Source organism: Strongyloides ratti (assembly GCF_001040885.1).
Source record: "Strongyloides ratti genome assembly S_ratti_ED321, chromosome : 2".
In the NCBI taxonomy this organism is placed as follows: domain Eukaryota; kingdom Metazoa; phylum Nematoda; class Chromadorea; order Rhabditida; family Strongyloididae; genus Strongyloides; species Strongyloides ratti.
In genome coordinates, this window is record NC_037308.1 from 14822769 (window position 1) to 14839509 (window position 16741).

At 21.4% G+C, this 16741-nt stretch overlaps 6 protein-coding genes across 6 annotated transcripts; 1 reads left to right on the forward strand and 5 right to left on the reverse strand.

Annotated features, from left to right (window-relative positions):
• Window positions 1-744: 744 nt before the first annotated feature.
• On the forward strand, window positions 745-1998 carry SRAE_2000472000 (Domain of unknown function DUF23 domain-containing protein; the record flags this gene model as incomplete). Its single annotated transcript, XM_024643630.1, has 2 exons — window positions 745-1617; window positions 1657-1998. 2 exons carry the CDS (start codon window positions 745-747, stop codon window positions 1996-1998), a joined length of 1215 nt encoding a protein of 404 aa, XP_024509279.1.
• A 3261-nt stretch (window positions 1999-5259) lies between these two features.
• Window positions 5260-6288, reverse strand: SRAE_2000472100 (Sulfotransferase 6B1; the record flags this gene model as incomplete). Its single annotated transcript, XM_024643631.1, has 3 exons — window positions 5260-5407; window positions 5455-5959; window positions 5997-6288. The coding sequence occupies 3 exons, from the start codon at window positions 6286-6288 to the stop codon at window positions 5260-5262; spliced, it is 945 nt and encodes a 314-aa protein (XP_024509280.1).
• A 329-nt stretch (window positions 6289-6617) lies between these two features.
• Window positions 6618-7677, reverse strand: SRAE_2000472200 (Sulfotransferase 6B1; the record flags this gene model as incomplete). Its single annotated transcript, XM_024643632.1, has 3 exons — window positions 6618-6768; window positions 6822-7326; window positions 7380-7677. 3 exons carry the CDS (start codon window positions 7675-7677, stop codon window positions 6618-6620), a joined length of 954 nt encoding a protein of 317 aa, XP_024509281.1.
• Window positions 7678-8954: 1277 nt separating this feature from the next.
• Window positions 8955-9993, reverse strand: SRAE_2000472300 (Sulfotransferase 6B1; the record flags this gene model as incomplete). The annotated part of the gene is made up of 3 exons (XM_024643633.1): window positions 8955-9102; window positions 9144-9651; window positions 9696-9993. The coding sequence occupies 3 exons, from the start codon at window positions 9991-9993 to the stop codon at window positions 8955-8957; spliced, it is 954 nt and encodes a 317-aa protein (XP_024509282.1).
• Window positions 9994-11391: 1398 nt separating this feature from the next.
• Window positions 11392-12310, reverse strand: SRAE_2000472400 (Sulfotransferase 6B1; the record flags this gene model as incomplete). The annotated part of the gene is made up of 2 exons (XM_024643634.1): window positions 11392-11987; window positions 12025-12310. 2 exons carry the CDS (start codon window positions 12308-12310, stop codon window positions 11392-11394), a joined length of 882 nt encoding a protein of 293 aa, XP_024509283.1.
• Window positions 12311-12524: 214 nt separating this feature from the next.
• On the reverse strand, window positions 12525-16150 carry SRAE_2000472500 (Stall; the record flags this gene model as incomplete). Its single annotated transcript, XM_024643635.1, has 5 exons — window positions 12525-14720; window positions 14774-15118; window positions 15221-15306; window positions 15752-15901; window positions 15967-16150. The coding sequence occupies 5 exons, from the start codon at window positions 16148-16150 to the stop codon at window positions 12525-12527; spliced, it is 2961 nt and encodes a 986-aa protein (XP_024509284.1).
• Between the last annotated feature and the right edge of the window lie 591 nt (window positions 16151-16741).

A 16741-nucleotide genomic window follows, 5' to 3' on the forward strand; every position in this document is an offset into this window, starting at 1 on the left:
TTAATTAATTATTATCATACTTTATTTATTTTAATAGTTTTTATCTATAATACTTATAAAAATTCATATAAAAAAATGTTTTAAAATTTATAATAAGTTAAATAAAATTATTATTATTTTTTTTTTATATAAAATTGATATATTCCAAAATAGCATGCATTGTAATATAAAAGTTTTTATAACGGTTTAATAAAAGATTCTAATCAAACAATATTTTATAAGTTATGAAAAATTATATAAGTAAAAATTTATATAGTTAAATTATTATACTATAAATCACAATATAAATTATAGACATGTTTATAACAGGATTTTATTATTACGTTATTTTTCAACTTAAGTTGCATTGGCTACATCCGTTTATAAGTATATAGATAATACGGAAGTGAATACATGATTTGAAATAATAAAATTATATGAAACTGTGATATTATTTAAATAAGAAGATTTTTAATAAAAGATTGCACTCAAAAATTAACTAACCTTCAAAGTACAACAGAAACTTTTGGTAGTTTACTATTAATTTAATTTTTAAATTTTATTATTTATTAAATGATAATATTTATATTTCTTTTATTTTTATTTTTTAATCCAAATGTTTCTTTATCAACTAATGAAACATTTATTATTAATAAAGAAAATAATAAATTAACAATAAATAAAGAAACATTATTTTTTAATGAAATTTTTCTTGTTCCTAGAAATTATTTTGATGCTAAAGATACAACAATAAAAGGATTATTTATGGGACACTGTTTAAATAAATATATTAATAAGAGACCTAATAATTATTTATATATTGAAATAAATAATAAGTATTATCCTGGTAAAATTGGAATATTTGATAGAGCAATTTGTAAAAAATTTGAACATCGTTGTCAAATGGAAGTTCATTATGTAAATTTTAATGTTCCATGGAAAATAGCTCAAAAAGTAACTACAGTTAATATAATCAATATTATTACAAAATCTAAACAAGTATTTAATGTTAGTAAAGAATCAGCTAATAGTAAACCATTTAATGGATTAACTATATGTGTTCCAATTCTTTATTGGTATAATAATTGGTTACAAATGTTTTTATTTTTAGAAAATTGGTATAGAGAAGGAAATGCTAAAATTATACTGTATTATAAAAGTTTATCACCAGAAGTATATAATTTATTACGGTATTATGTTAAAATAAAACTTGTTATATTATATCCTGTTTCAAATTATCCAATAAAAGAATCAATGAATCCAGCTAATTTAACTCATGGTATGGGATCCAAAATATTTTTAAATACCTGTATGTATAAAATGAATTCAAAATATATTTCCGTTATGGATATTGATGAATATTTTTATATATATAGTAAGAATAAAAAAAAACAAAAAATATTAAACTTTATCAAAAGTGCAATTTCACGTCAACCTAATAAAAATTTTTTTAACTTTGAGAGTTTTCATATTTCATACAAAAATACTATTATTGATCCATCTTTTAATTTTCATAAAAAAGCTTATCTATCTATTGATAAAAAAAATGTTCTTGGGAAATCAGTTATGCTTACAAATAAAATTTCACACTTTGGTTTTCATATTCCACAATTTGAGAAATTATCAGATGGTTATAGGGTATGTAATATAATTTTTAATAAAAATTATTTTTTTTAGTTTTCATCAAATCAAGCTATTTTACTTCACGCAAGATCAAATTATATTCTTAAAAAAACTAAAAAACTTCCAGAAATTGAAATTATAAATGAAAATGAAAGAAAAAATTTAAACAGAAGATATATATTAGTAGAAAAACAAATAAATATGTCATTACCATTTGTTTATGGTCCAGCAATGGAAAAACATCTAGAAAGTTGTATTAGTATGAAAGCTAGATTAAAAGCAAGAGTATGCTTCGTTATTTATGATAAATGTAAAAATATTATGGATAAAATAAGTAAATGGATTTATTCAGAAGATGATCTTATAAATTATAAGAATTTTACAGTTTTTAATTAGTTTTTAATTGTATAATTTTATTAGAAATAAATTTCTTATTATTATTATATAGACAAAATTAAGAAGATAAATGTACGTAAAAATTTTTTTTTGAATATTATACATGGGTATAAATTTTTTTGAAATTACAATGTTGATATAATAAAATTTTTATACTAAAAAAACAAATAAATAATTAAAGAATTTTTTTTTATAAAAATTAAAAAAAACAACTTTTTTTGGAAATTGAATATGCTACTATATTCATTCGATAGCCCTTGAAATGGGATGAAATTTGAATATAATCAACAATATTCAAAAATTGAAACTTAAGGAGTTATAAGGATTCAAAGTTGAGGGGCGAAATTGAGGAATATTTTTTTGCAAATCTCGACTTCCATAATAATGTCGTAAATTTTTAAAATAAATACTTTATTCTAGATCACTTTTTTACGAGAAATTCACTAAGTCTATTCACATCTTCATAGGACTTCTAAAAATGAAGATATGATAAGAAATATGTTTAAAAAAAAGGTTTTAAGAATTAAGTGATAACTCGAGTTAATGAAGTCACAGGTCTATGAAATTGGATGCGCTGTGCTTCTTTCGTAATTTGAGATGTACCTTACGTTAAAAAGATTTTTTCATTTTCAACCGTTCTTGAGATATAAGACTTGGTATTTTTTCGCGCGTAATCCATTGTCACCATTTTTTTATATCTTGAAAGTGTTTAAAGGTATAAAAAAATTTTGAAAGTAGACCCCTTTTGAAAACTCATTTAAAGGCGATTGCAAAAATCTGATTATATTTATCTCCGTCATGAAGCGAGATATGAACAAGGGCGGAAATTTTCTAAAATATTCATTGTTCCCGACTTTCCAGTATCTCAGCAAATAATTGTCTTATGAAGATGGGACTAGCTTCATTCGATTTCTATTCAAAAGTAGGTCTAGAATATAAATTTTCATAGCTATAGCATTATTATTTTCAGAGATTCAGAAATTGGCTGAAAATTTTCTAGATTTCCGATTTTACCTCTAAAAATGTGAACAAAGAAAAGCAACTTTTTTTGGAAATTATATATGCCACTATATTCATTCGATAGCTCTTGAAATGAGATGAATTTTGAATATAATCAACAATATTCAAAAATTGAAACTTAAGGAGTTATAAGGAGTCAAAGTTGAGGGGCGAAATTGTGGAATATTTTTTTGTAAATTTTGATTTCTATGATAGTATTGTAAATTTTAAAAATAAATACTTTTTTCTAGATCAATTTTTTACGAGAAATTCATTAAGCCTATTTATATTTTCATAGGACTTCTAAAAATGAAGTTATGATAAGAAATATGTTTAGATAAAAGTTTTTAGGATCTAGCGATAACTCAAGTTAATGAGGTCACAGAACTATGAAACTTGTTGCGCTGGCCTTCTTTCATAAATTAAGGTATACCTTACGTTGAAAACTTTTTTTTAATTTCAACCGTTCTTGAAATACTATGCTTGGTATTTTTTCGCGCGTAATCCATTGTCATCATTTTTTTATATCTCAAAAGTAATTTAAGATATAAAAAAATTTTGAAGGTAGACCCTAATTAAAAAGTTATTTGAAGACGATTGCAGAAATCTGCTTGCATTTATCATGATTTTGAAGCGAGATATGATCAAAGGCGGAAATTTTTCTAAAATATTCATTGTTCCCAACTTTTCAGTATCTCAGCAAATACTTACCCTATAAAGATGGGACTAGCTTCATTCGATTTCTATTCAAAAGTAGGTCTAGAATATTAATTTTCAGAGCTATAACATTATTATTTTTAGAGATTCAGAAATTGGCTGAAAATATTCTAAATTTTCGACTTTACCTCTAAAAATGTTAACAAAGAAAAGCAACTTTTTTTGGAAATTAAATATGTTACTATATTCATTCGATAGCCCTTGAAATGGGATGAATTTTGAATATAATCAACAATATTCAAAAATTGAAACTTTAGGAGTTATAAGGATTCAAAGATGAGGGCAAAATTGGGGAATATTTTTTTTGTAAATTTTGATTTCTATGATAGTATTGTAAATTTTAAAAATAAATACTTTATTCTAGGTCAATTTTTTACGAGAAATTCATTTAGCCTATTCACATCTTTATAGGACTTCTAAAAATGAAGATATGATAAGAAGTATTCTTAAAAAAAGCGGTTTTAAGAATGTAGTGATAGCTCAAGTTAATGAGGTCACAGGTCCATGAAATTTGATGCGCTAGGCTTCTTTCGTTGTTTAAGGTATACTCTACGTTGAAAAGATTTTTTAATTTTCAACCGTTCTTGAGATATAAGACTTGGTATTTTTTCGCGCGTAATCTATTGTCACCATTTTTTTATATCTCGAAAGTGGTTAAAGGTATAAAAATATTTTGAAGGTAGACCCCATATGAAAACTCATTAGAAGACGATTGCAGAAATCTGATTGCATTTATCTTTATTATGAAGCGAGATATGACGAAAGGCGGAAATTTTTCTAAAATATTCATTGTTCCCGACTTTTCAGTATCTCAGCAAATACTTATTCTATGAAGATGGAACTAGTTTCATTCGATTTATATTTGGAAGTAGGTCTAGAATATTAATTTTCATACCTATAAAATTATTATTTTCAGAGATATAAAAATTGGTGAAAATTTCTAGATTTCTAATTTTGAGTAAAAAATTGTGACAAAAAAAAATTTTTCTTTTATTGAAAATTGAATATGACACTATAGTCATTCAATAGCATTTGAAACGGGATGAATTTTGTATATAATTATCAATGGCTTAGTTTTAAAGTCACGTATTTATTAAGAAATTTTTTGAAAATTCAAATATTAAATGTATGTTTTATTTTTTTTTAAATACAATAATGATTTTACATAAATTTTAAACTAACATATTAAATAAATAAATAAAAAAAAAGTAAATGATTTTAAAATTTTTTCAATAACTTTTTTTTACTTTTTATTAACTATCAAATGCTCCATTTACTATATTTTATTTTAATTTTTAAAATTTTTTGAATACTTTATTCATTTAAAGTTTTTTAAATTCAGTACATCAGTGACTCCAAAAGAGATCCAATAACTTATTTTAATTTTAATTTAATATTTACATACTAATACATTTAGGAAATTTAAAAAAACTTAACAAAAATAGTTTCTATGTATATTATTTATATATGATAGTATAATAATTTGAAAGAATGTTCTAGTTTTGTAACATTTCATAAATTGATTTTAAAAAAAAAAATTTTTTTTTACCTTTTCATTTCTTCAATCCACATATTTTCAAATATAGTTCCTTTTAACTTCTCGTAAAATAATACATCAATTTTTTTAGATTGTTCGTCTGTTAAATAATCTTTCCATCCACCAACTCCACCTTTTCTAATGAACCAATTATTACTAAAAAAAAATTATATTTATAATTTAAAAAAAAATAAAATATTTACTTTGACCCTCTTCCAGTAAATCTTTCAATATCCTTTTTCATACTTGAAACAGTACTTTCATTAATAATTTTATTAATGCTATCATCATCTTTTATTCTATCTAAGGCTTTTCCTCCAATAAAATTAGCTACTTTAGTGATATAAACTTTTCTATCATTATATAAATCTTCATATTTAACTACAAGAACATTAGGATTATTTAATTTTGAATGCCATCCTAATAAATAGTCAAAATAACTTCCAAATTCAATTTTTCCAGTTATAAAAATTTCAAAAAATATATTAAAATCACCATCTTCAAATTGATAAGATGGTATTAATTTCATATGATGAAAAAAGCTTACTAAAACATCTTTTGGATTTCTAACAATAATTATATACTTAGCAATGTTACTCATAGGACAACATTTCACATCAAAATGAGTTTTTAAAATTCTTTGAGATGGTAATAAACTAATTATATCACTTCCCATAAATTCAATCATTGGAGATTCTAAGTATTGATCTAAAGAAATATATAAATACTAGAGTATTAATTATACCTGTTATTCCATTAAAATATTTGTCATTAACTAATTGAAGAACAATATGCCTCATCCAAGTTGAGCCAGATTTTGGCCATGATCCAACTATAACATCATCATCACGAAGTTTTGCTGTCATAGCTGATCTAATAGACTTGGTAGTTCCAGAAGAAAAAAAAAGATTTCCATCAACTTCTCTAAATAATGGTTTACCTTTTTCTTCAATCAAACCATCTTTATCATCAATGCAATAAATAGATTCTTTTATTCTATTTAAAGCTTTTTCAATATAAGCATTTTTATCTATCATAATAAATTAGTATAATTTATTTATTTAAATTACTAATAGTTGTTGAAATTAAAAATGAAAGAAAAAAAAAGTTTAAAAAGTTTACTATTTATAGAAAATTATGGGAATAACACACATTGTTTGAACCAATTTAACGGGCATTATACAGATATCATAAATTAATATTAGTATCTATATTAAAATATTTTTCAATGAAAATTTAATTGCATCAAAGATTAATTAATGATTTTATCAGAAGTTTTATTTTGAAAAGTCAAATGACATTAAACTATTTGTCAATCAAAAATAAATGATTACTAAACATAATAAGTATGTGTATATTATTTCTTCTATTCCCATGATAATTCCTTAATCCACCAATTGCTAACATCCGTATTCCCAAAATATTCATTAAATTTTTTATCAACAATATCAGATTGTTCTTTTGTAAAATAATTTTTCCAATCTCTTGAACAACCTTTTCTAAAGAATTTTGGATTCCTATAATTTTTTTTGAAAATTATCTTATTTTATTTAAAAAAAAATAGACTTACATTGTTGTTTCAATAACTATTTGTGGTACACCTTTTTGCATACTATCTAATTTACTATTTTCAATAATTTGTTTTAATTTTTTGTCATTATTTAAACTATCAATTGCTTTTCCTCCAATAAAATTACCTATTTTTTTAATATAACCTTCTAAATTTTTAGACATATCTTCATATTTAATAAATAGTATATTACTATTATTAATGTGTGGAAGCCATCCTTTTAAGTATTCAAAATAACAACCATATTCTGTTTTTCCATTCATAAAAAGATTGAAAAACAAATTAAAGTCTCCTTCCGAAAATTGATAGTGTTCAAAATTTTTATGATGATGATAATAACTAACAATCACATCTTTTGGGTTACGTATAGTAAATATATATTTAACTCCATCACCCTTAGGTATATCATCATAATCAAAATGAGTTTTTAATACACGTGGTGATGGTAATAATTCTAAAATATCACCACCAAAACATTCAATTATAGGTGATTCATAAAATTGATCTATTAAGAAACAATTTTAATTTAAAAAAAAAAAAAATAATTTAAAAACTAACCAACTAAACCACTAAAATAATCATCATTAATTAATTGTAGTACAATATGCCTACACCATGTATTTCCTGACTTTGGATATGATGCAACAAATATATCATCATTTCTAGTTATCATTTTTTTACTACTTTCAATAGATTCTTTACTACAAAGTGATGGAAATAATTTTGTTCCAATTTTTCTATATAAAGGATTATTTCCTTCTTTTATTAAACCTTCTGGATTTCCAGAAAAATCAACCATTGTAAGAATACGTTCTTGAAAAGCAAATTTGTAGATATTTTTTAAATCACCAAACATCTTGATTTAACTTAATTTTAAAGTTAGTAGTAGTAAAACAATACAATATATTTGAAAAAGTTTTTTAAAATTTTTCTATATAAATAATATTAATTTTTTAATTAAAACAAAAATTTTGGACGTCTAAATATATATAATTATTAAAGATGTTTTGTTTATATAACAAAGTAATTTTAAAAAAAAATAATATACAATAAATCATATAATTTTTTTAAATATTAATCTAAAAAAGATAGTATTTTTAATTATAATATAAACATATACTTTCACTAGTTGAAATGAAAAAAAAAAATTTCAAGTTTTAAAGATAGAATATTCTGGTAATTATTAAAATTAATGTTTTGATAAAATGATTTAACTAATATTCTTTATATACTTTATTAGATAAACAAGTATTATTATTCTAACTTGTACGTATTTTTTACTTTCTTATCATTTGATAGAAGTTATTCGCTTAATAAAGACAAATTTTGTATAAATCTTTTCTTTATTTATCATATATAATCAAGGTAATAACATTTAAATTATATGTTTATAATAATTATTTTTATAATTATTTGAAGTTGTTTGTCATTTTATCAAAAAGTTTTTTTATTTATAGCTAATCAATTGTTTTTTTTTTTGAGTAATATTTCAACTTGATTTAATAATTGTCTTTTTTTTTTATTTAAAAATTTAAAAATTTTAAACAAGTAAAATATTTATGCTTTTTTTATTTTTTACATATTAAAATATTATATATTTTGTCATCATATTTTAACATTTTTGGATGATTTATTTTAATAAATTATATATTTTTAATAATGTACAAATATACATAAATAATGCTTTATGCTAAAAAGCAAATAAACAAAACTTTAATACTAATTTTTAAAATCAATTTACGTGATAAAATTGAAAAAGTTTTTGTAATATTTAGTAACCACAATTAAATGAAATTATTATATTCAAATATTTATTAATAATTTTATCATTATTCTTTTAATAATATTATTTTTAAATATTAAATTGGTTATCTTAATTTAATAATTATTATTATTCTATCAAATATAATATCTACTTTGAATATGTAACTTAATATTAATATGAACCATTTAATAAAATTTTTTTAACTATTAAATTAATCTTTCTTATTATAATATTATACTTTATTTTTAATCTATGATTAATAAAACAATTTTTTTTTATGATAATGTGTAATTTTTAAAAAAATTGATAGATAAAATTTATTTTTTTATCAAAAAGTTAAGTATATTATTCATTGAAAGATTAATGAATTAAAATTTCATCTCTTCTTTCCATAATGATTCAAGTTTTGTTCCTTTAAAATATTCATTAAAAAGTTCATCAATTATGTCTGATTGTTCTTTTGAAAGATAATTTTTCCAATCTCTAGATCCACCTTTTCTAATAAAAGTTGGAGTTCTAAAATTTAATAAATATTAATTAAATTATAACAAACATACTTTTGATTGTCATCTTCTGTGAAACGATTATTATTTGCTTTCATAAAGTCAATAGAACTACGTTTAATTATTTTTTCTATTTCAGTAGAATTTTCATATTTTCTACCAACATCCCCACCAATAAATGATGTTATTTTTTTAATATTTGTTGGTAAATCTTTACAAAGATCTTCATAAATCAAAAAAAGTACATTAGGTTTGTCAATGAATGGAATCCATGATTTGACATTGTCAAAATATTTTCCCCATTCCATTTCAGGTGAGATAAATAAATTGAAAAAATCATTAAATTTACCATCTTTAAAATCATAACAACTTAAATTTTTCATATGATTGTAATAACTAGCAATTACATCTTTTGGATTACGAACAACGTAAATGTATTTTGAAATATCACTTTTAGGACAATCATTTAAATTGAAATGAGTTTTCATAATTCTTGGTGATGGGTACAAATCTAGGACACTTGAACCAAAACATTCAATTGTTGGTGAAATCAAATATTGTGCTAAAAATTGATAATTATTTTAAATTAAAAAAAAAATGACTTACGAACACCACGTTCCCAATAATCTTTATCGACAAGTTGGAGAACAATTTGACGAACCCATGTACTTCCACATTTTGGATATGATGAAACAATGATGTCATCATCTCTTAATATCATATTTTTAGTAGTTTCAACAGAAATATTATCTGCATAAATTGGAAAATTTGTATCACCAACTTTTCTACAAAATGGTAGATTTTTTATTTTTTGAAGTGATTTATCATTTATGTTGAAATGACTAATTGACTCAAATCTTTCTTTTGCAGCAATATAATGTGCCTCCTTAAATTCTTTATCCATTGATAAGAAACAATAAAATATACATCTTGTAAATATTTAATGCTTTATATAGAATATTTATAGATAAAAAAAAGTGTTATTAATTGTAACATTATTAATTATTTAATATTTTAATTATAAGTAAAACTTGCTAAGAAACAAGTAAACATTACATTTGTTATAGAAAAAAAATCTATGAATGAAACTTTTATTTTAAAATTGGTAAATGATAAATTTTTACTCTATCATAAATTAAAAATAGTAGATTAAAACAACTTTTATTCAAATTTTAATATTAAAAAAATTATTAAAATTTTGTTTCATTCACCCATAATTTTTCAAATATCGTTTTTTTTTTGAAAGTTTGATTAAATATTGTTTCATTTTTGTCGACTGATCTTTGTATATATATTTTTTTCAATCTTCAGTAATATTTTTTAAATAAATTTTTACATATAGAAAAATATTATAAAAAATTTACTAATACTTAAAAAATAAATCTTTTGTCAACTGAAAATTGTTATCCATTAAATTTTTTATTTTCAAAAAAGTTGTTTTAAACAATTCTTGTTTATTATTTTTTTTTTTTTGACATTATTAGTAAAAATAAGATTAATATTTTTTCTTTACATTTAAATGTCAATTATTTTTAGATTTTAATTAATTACATATATGACTTTTCTTTTTTTTTAAATATAAATTCTATAATTTTATAATAAAAAAATAATTTTTTAATTACAATAATTTATTCTTGATAAATATAAAAAATTATTCTAAATAAATTATGTTGTTTTTTTTCTATTAACTTACATATTTTCAAATTTTAATAATAATTATATACCAACTAGAAAACAATTTGCCTAAAACATATACTTCCTGATTTTAAATATGTTTTATTTTGGTAAAATTATTATTTTAAACATTTTCTTATTATAATAATTTTTTCTGTATATAATACAAAGTAATATTTTTGATTAACTTTTTTATATTTTGATCAATGTCATTGTGAGACAAAGTTTGAACATTTTTTTTCTACTATATTAATATGTAACGTTTTTAGTATTATTAATAGTTTCCAAATATTATCTATAATATTATTTTTATAAGTCTTGTACTTACATAATATTTATATAAAAAAAAGTAACAAATATTGACAGGTTTCAATACATATTTACAACCTTGACATTTTTCATATTTATTTCATAAAACTTTATTCATCTTAAAAATATTTTAAGTTAAATTTTAACAACATTATATCATTAAAAATTATAATATTTATAAACCAAATTATCATTAATATAAATATAAGGTTATAATATTATAAAATTAAGAATAATGGAATTAAATAATTTATATTTATGTCCAGTATTTTAAAATTACTTAAAATTATTTTTAAATAAATATATATACTATAGTATATCACCATTTCATTTTGTTATCAAAAATATTTTCTAAAATTGATCCTTTAAAAAAAGTTTCAAATTTTTCATCTATTTTTAATGATTGTTTTTCATCAAAACATTTTTTCCATTCTTTTATAGTATAATTATAATTAAATTCATTATGTAATGTTACTTCTTCAACTATTTGAAATAATTTTTTTTGATCAGATACTTTATCATGTAAATTTAAAAATTTAGCTAATTTTGTTATTGTTGTTACGATATCGGATGTCGTTTGTTCATAAGTTAATAATAAATTATTTTTATCTTCAATTAATGGTATTAAATTTTGAAAATGAATAAAATAATCTCCATATTCAGTTTCACCTTTCAAAAAAGCATTTAGAAATTCATCAAAATCTTTTGAAGGTAATGATATATCATTTTTATCTGTAATACATTTATACATTGACCATACTACATCTTTTGGATTTCTTATCAGTATTATTACTTTACAATTATTTAATTTTGGACATAAATTAATATTTAAATATGTTTTTAAATATTTTGGTGGTGGATATATATTAATGACAGCTGATCCAAAATATTCAATTGTTGGAAAATTGTATTCATCTACAAATATTTAATAAATAATCGATCAGTAACATACCATTTACTTTACCATCTAATAATTCTAAAATAATATTTTTTAATAATTCAATTCCTGAATTAGGAAATGATATTAAAAAAATATCATTAGTATCAAGTTGTATAGCTCTAGCACTTTTAACTGTTTCTTCTGTACATTGAACAGGATAATTAATTGAATCAATTTTTCTTAATAATTTTTTTCCTGCACCTTCTTTTAAAGTGGAATCAGTTTTATTATATTTTTCAATTTCTTCAGTTTTCCTTACTGAAGCTTCAATATAGGCTTCCACTTTAGTAACAGTCATTTAAAATATTTAAATATATATAAATATAACCAACGTTATATTAAACTAGCATTACATCGATTGTTAACTTCGCTTATATCTATTATCACTATATTTACACAAACTTTACAATTCTATTTCATTAAACATATATTAAAAGTAGATTAAAAAAAAATTTTTTTTTTATATTTACAAAACTATTTACAAATACATTAAATTATATACTTATATTCATTTATTTAATACATTTCGGCCTTGGACATAATTCTATTTCTTCTTTCTTTCCATTACATAATGGATTTGGTACTGATGTACTCCAACAATCTCTTGTTCTTTTACGGAAAGATGATATTCGACAATCTTTTGTGGGAGTACATTCACTCCATTTACTCCATGCAGTAAATTTTCCACTAGTTTTTAAACAAGGTTTTTGACAAACTTGTGATTCTATTTCTGATCCAATACATTTACTACTAAGACATTTACGTGTTCTAATTTGTTTTCCTTCTTTACCACATTCAGTTGCAGAACATTCTAACCATTTACTCCAATTAGACCAATTATTTTCAATTTTTGTACATTCAAATTTACATGTTGTTTCTTGAATATCTGATCCAGGACATGTTGAATCTTTACAAATTCTTTTTCTTTTTTTATAACCAATTTCTCCACATTTAGTTGAGGTACATTCTGACCATGAAAGCCATGAATTCCATTCAGATGTTTTTAATAATGATTTTAATTGTTTATTTTGTATTGAAATACAATCATTAATATCTCCACCTAAAATTGTACCATTACATATTAATGCTTTACATTCTCCATTTAAACAAAAACTACTATGTCCACATGGAGTCCCATCAGGCATAGTATCAACTGTTCTAACACTTGTTGAAGCTTTTATAAAACACCATACTTTACATAAATCATGTTCAAAATGTAATCCTTTATCAATCATATTTATTTCAATATTTTTTTCTAATTTTGATTTAATTTTACAAATATTATCAATATATTGTTGAATACTCATACTATTAGAACATAATTTTTCATTACAAATTCGCCCTCTAATATTATCACCACCACATAATTTTCCACCATTATTTGGAAAAGGATTATCACAATATCTATATTCTTTTTTTATCATTATCTGTCCATCAATTTGACATTTTTGACATTTATCATCATTTTCCGAAAAACAATATGATTTACTTTTCCAATTACTCCAACCACCATTAATTGCAATAAGTGGTTTTTTAGATTCAACACATCTTCCACCAAAACATACTTTATCTTTACCACAATAAGTACCTTCTAATGCTGGATGTGATGTTTTAAATTTTTCACCACCATCTGTACACCAAATCATTTGACAAATATCTTCAAGAGTTTGATATGAACGTAATCCATGTTTCCAACATTTACCATGAAATAATTTACATTGTTCATTAACTGTATAATCCTGTCCCGGTAATATACCAATACTTTTTGATTTTTTTGCAGAAATTTTAAGACAATTTGGTGATCTATTTGGTTCTGTTCCAAGTTTTTGAATAAATATTTTCATTTCTGTACTACTACATAATGACCATTTAGTTTTACCTGAACCAATACTTGGTGCCATAATACAACAATCTGTATGACATTCATTTTGTCCATCATGATACATTCCTAAATTATGCCCAATTTCATGAGTAACAACAAATACAGAACCAAAATCTAAACCTTCATTTATGGTACATGAACGTACCTCACTACACATACCTTTGACTGGTGCAAATCCAGCAATACTTTTAACATCACCACCATATATATCAAAACCAGTAAATAATAAAGCATGATCCCAATATCTTGGATCATTTTTATCATTTGGTTTCATTTTTTGTTGATATTCACAAAATGTTTTTAATAATTTATTTACTTCACCATTATTATGTTGTGTAGAATCAAGTTCCAGTGGTTGTCTTTCCATAACATCAATACGTTTTATTCGAAAATGAATATTTGAGTTTAATGTTTGATGTTTATATAAACTATCAACATTATTAACAGTAGCTATAATAAATCTTTTTAATTCTTTTATATGATTCTCTTTTCCATAAATATCATAAAAATGTTTTATCATTAAATTATCAGCAAAAACAGCAATTTCAATAATTATTTCATTATTACTATTAATTATATCTCTTTTATTAATACGTCTAATAAAATTTATTTTTTTATTTTTTTTTAAATTACTAATTAATGTATTACTTTCAATTTGATCTTCTGGAAATGGATCATCATTTTTATTAAATATACAATCATGATTATCAGGAGATAAAACTTCAGATATACTTCTTTTGTGTATAATATGATTACCAAAACTTATTTGTTTTGGAATTGGATGAATAAAGAACATTTTATTTTCATTTGTAATAATTAAACCTCTCTAAAAAAAAACAAATTAATTAATTAATTAAATTGTAATATTTATTATCTTACTAAATTATTTTTACAGCCTGTCAATGAAATTATACTTCCTTTTGGAGTAATACTTTCACCTTTATATACTTTATTACATTTGTCGTAGTAAACATGCTCATCCAAAAGATCTTTGCTCCCATTTTTTGTATAATAATTATGATGTAAACCAATATCAAAAAGATTTAAAGAAGCATCTTTAAGTTTAAATAATATATTTTTGCCTTCAATAGTAGTATTAAAAGTTTTTTCATCAAAACTATTTAATATTATCTCTTCATATATTGGTTTATTTTTAAGGCCATTTTTTCCAAATAAATGTAACTTTTCTTTATCAGTTAACCCCTCGTAAATTGGTGTAATAAACTAAAATAAAAAAATAAATAAAAGTTAAACGAAGGATTTTAAATATTATAATATATTTTCTTTTATATAGACAAAAATATTTTATTTACTTTAAAAACTCACCTTGAAAAAGGAAACTATTAACAAAAAAAGACAAATTTTCATTCTTTTTAATGAGCTAATTAGAAAATGAAAATAATTCCAGCTAACTTACCTTTTATATTAAATTTTAAAAACAATATTATATTACACCCATATTTTATCCTAACTTTAAACTAGTGTTTCAATATATTTTAAAAATTATTTATTTTAATTAACTTATTATGTTTTTTGTTACTACTTCATATAAATTAATAACAAAATTTTATCCTCCCTAAGTTACCACAGTTAACACCATTATTATATTTAGGTTTATGTCTGAAGACCGTCGTGGAAACATTCATCATCGGGAATATCGGTGAGAATCGAACTCGGGTAAGTATAGTAACAATTCTACAAATGTCACATTATCAACCGAGAAACAAAAAATTGTAAAAATAATATAATTAATCATACTATAATAAAAATTTAAAATTTATTTAAAAAAACAATAAAATATTGAAAGTAAAATAATTATTAATAATTTATAATTAAATTTATTTAAATTTATCGTACCATTGCAATAGTCATTAAAACAATAACATGTTACAATTCTTATTCCAAGTAATGTTTGTTGTTGGCAGGCATCAACACCACCTATAGGAAGAACATTACAAGACCGAATTTCTGATATAATTGATCTATCATTATTTGCAAACATTCCAACTAAAAATAAAATATTTTATTTTAATATTATAAAAAATTATTTTTGATTTATTAATTTTACTTACATTTATCAACACCACCAGAATAAGTTGTTATTTTAACACAACCAAATAACCCATATTGGCAGGTTGAGGCTGATGTACGACAATCTTGCCCCTTTCCAGAAGTACATTCATAACAATTAATATTATCAGAAAGTTTAATTAAAATACATATTAAAAATAGATAAAATAATTTATACAATAACATTATATTATAAAGATATTTAACTTATAAAATTGATACTAAAATTTATATATTTAATAAAATTGAAGTATAAATAAAAATAGATAACTCTTGAACAAGGTAATAAATTATAACAAAGCTTGTTAGTATTATGAATCATATTAAATTTAATAAAAAGTATTGTTATGGTTGAATTGAATTAACAAATTATATATCAATATTTTTAAAAGAATTATACAATTATTATTTACATCATACATATATACAAATTAAGAAAGATGAGTAAAATCATGTTTTAATAAAATCTAAAAATATATAAACAAAAATTTAATGAGAAAAAATTGTTTAAATTTTAAACTTTTCATAAGATAAAAAATGCATTAATTACGAAAAGTGCAATAATTTCTTTAAAATATTACATCTTTATATAGATATTACAGCAAAAATTGTAAACTTTTCATTTTACTACAATATTATAACTTGAAGAAATTTTTAAATAAATTTTGATAAAAGGGTATAAAGATTGGGAAAAATATTTTCTATGTTTGTTTTTTGTAAAAATTAATTTTGAAATAAAATATGATAATTAAAAACAAGAAAAAAAATGTAAAATTA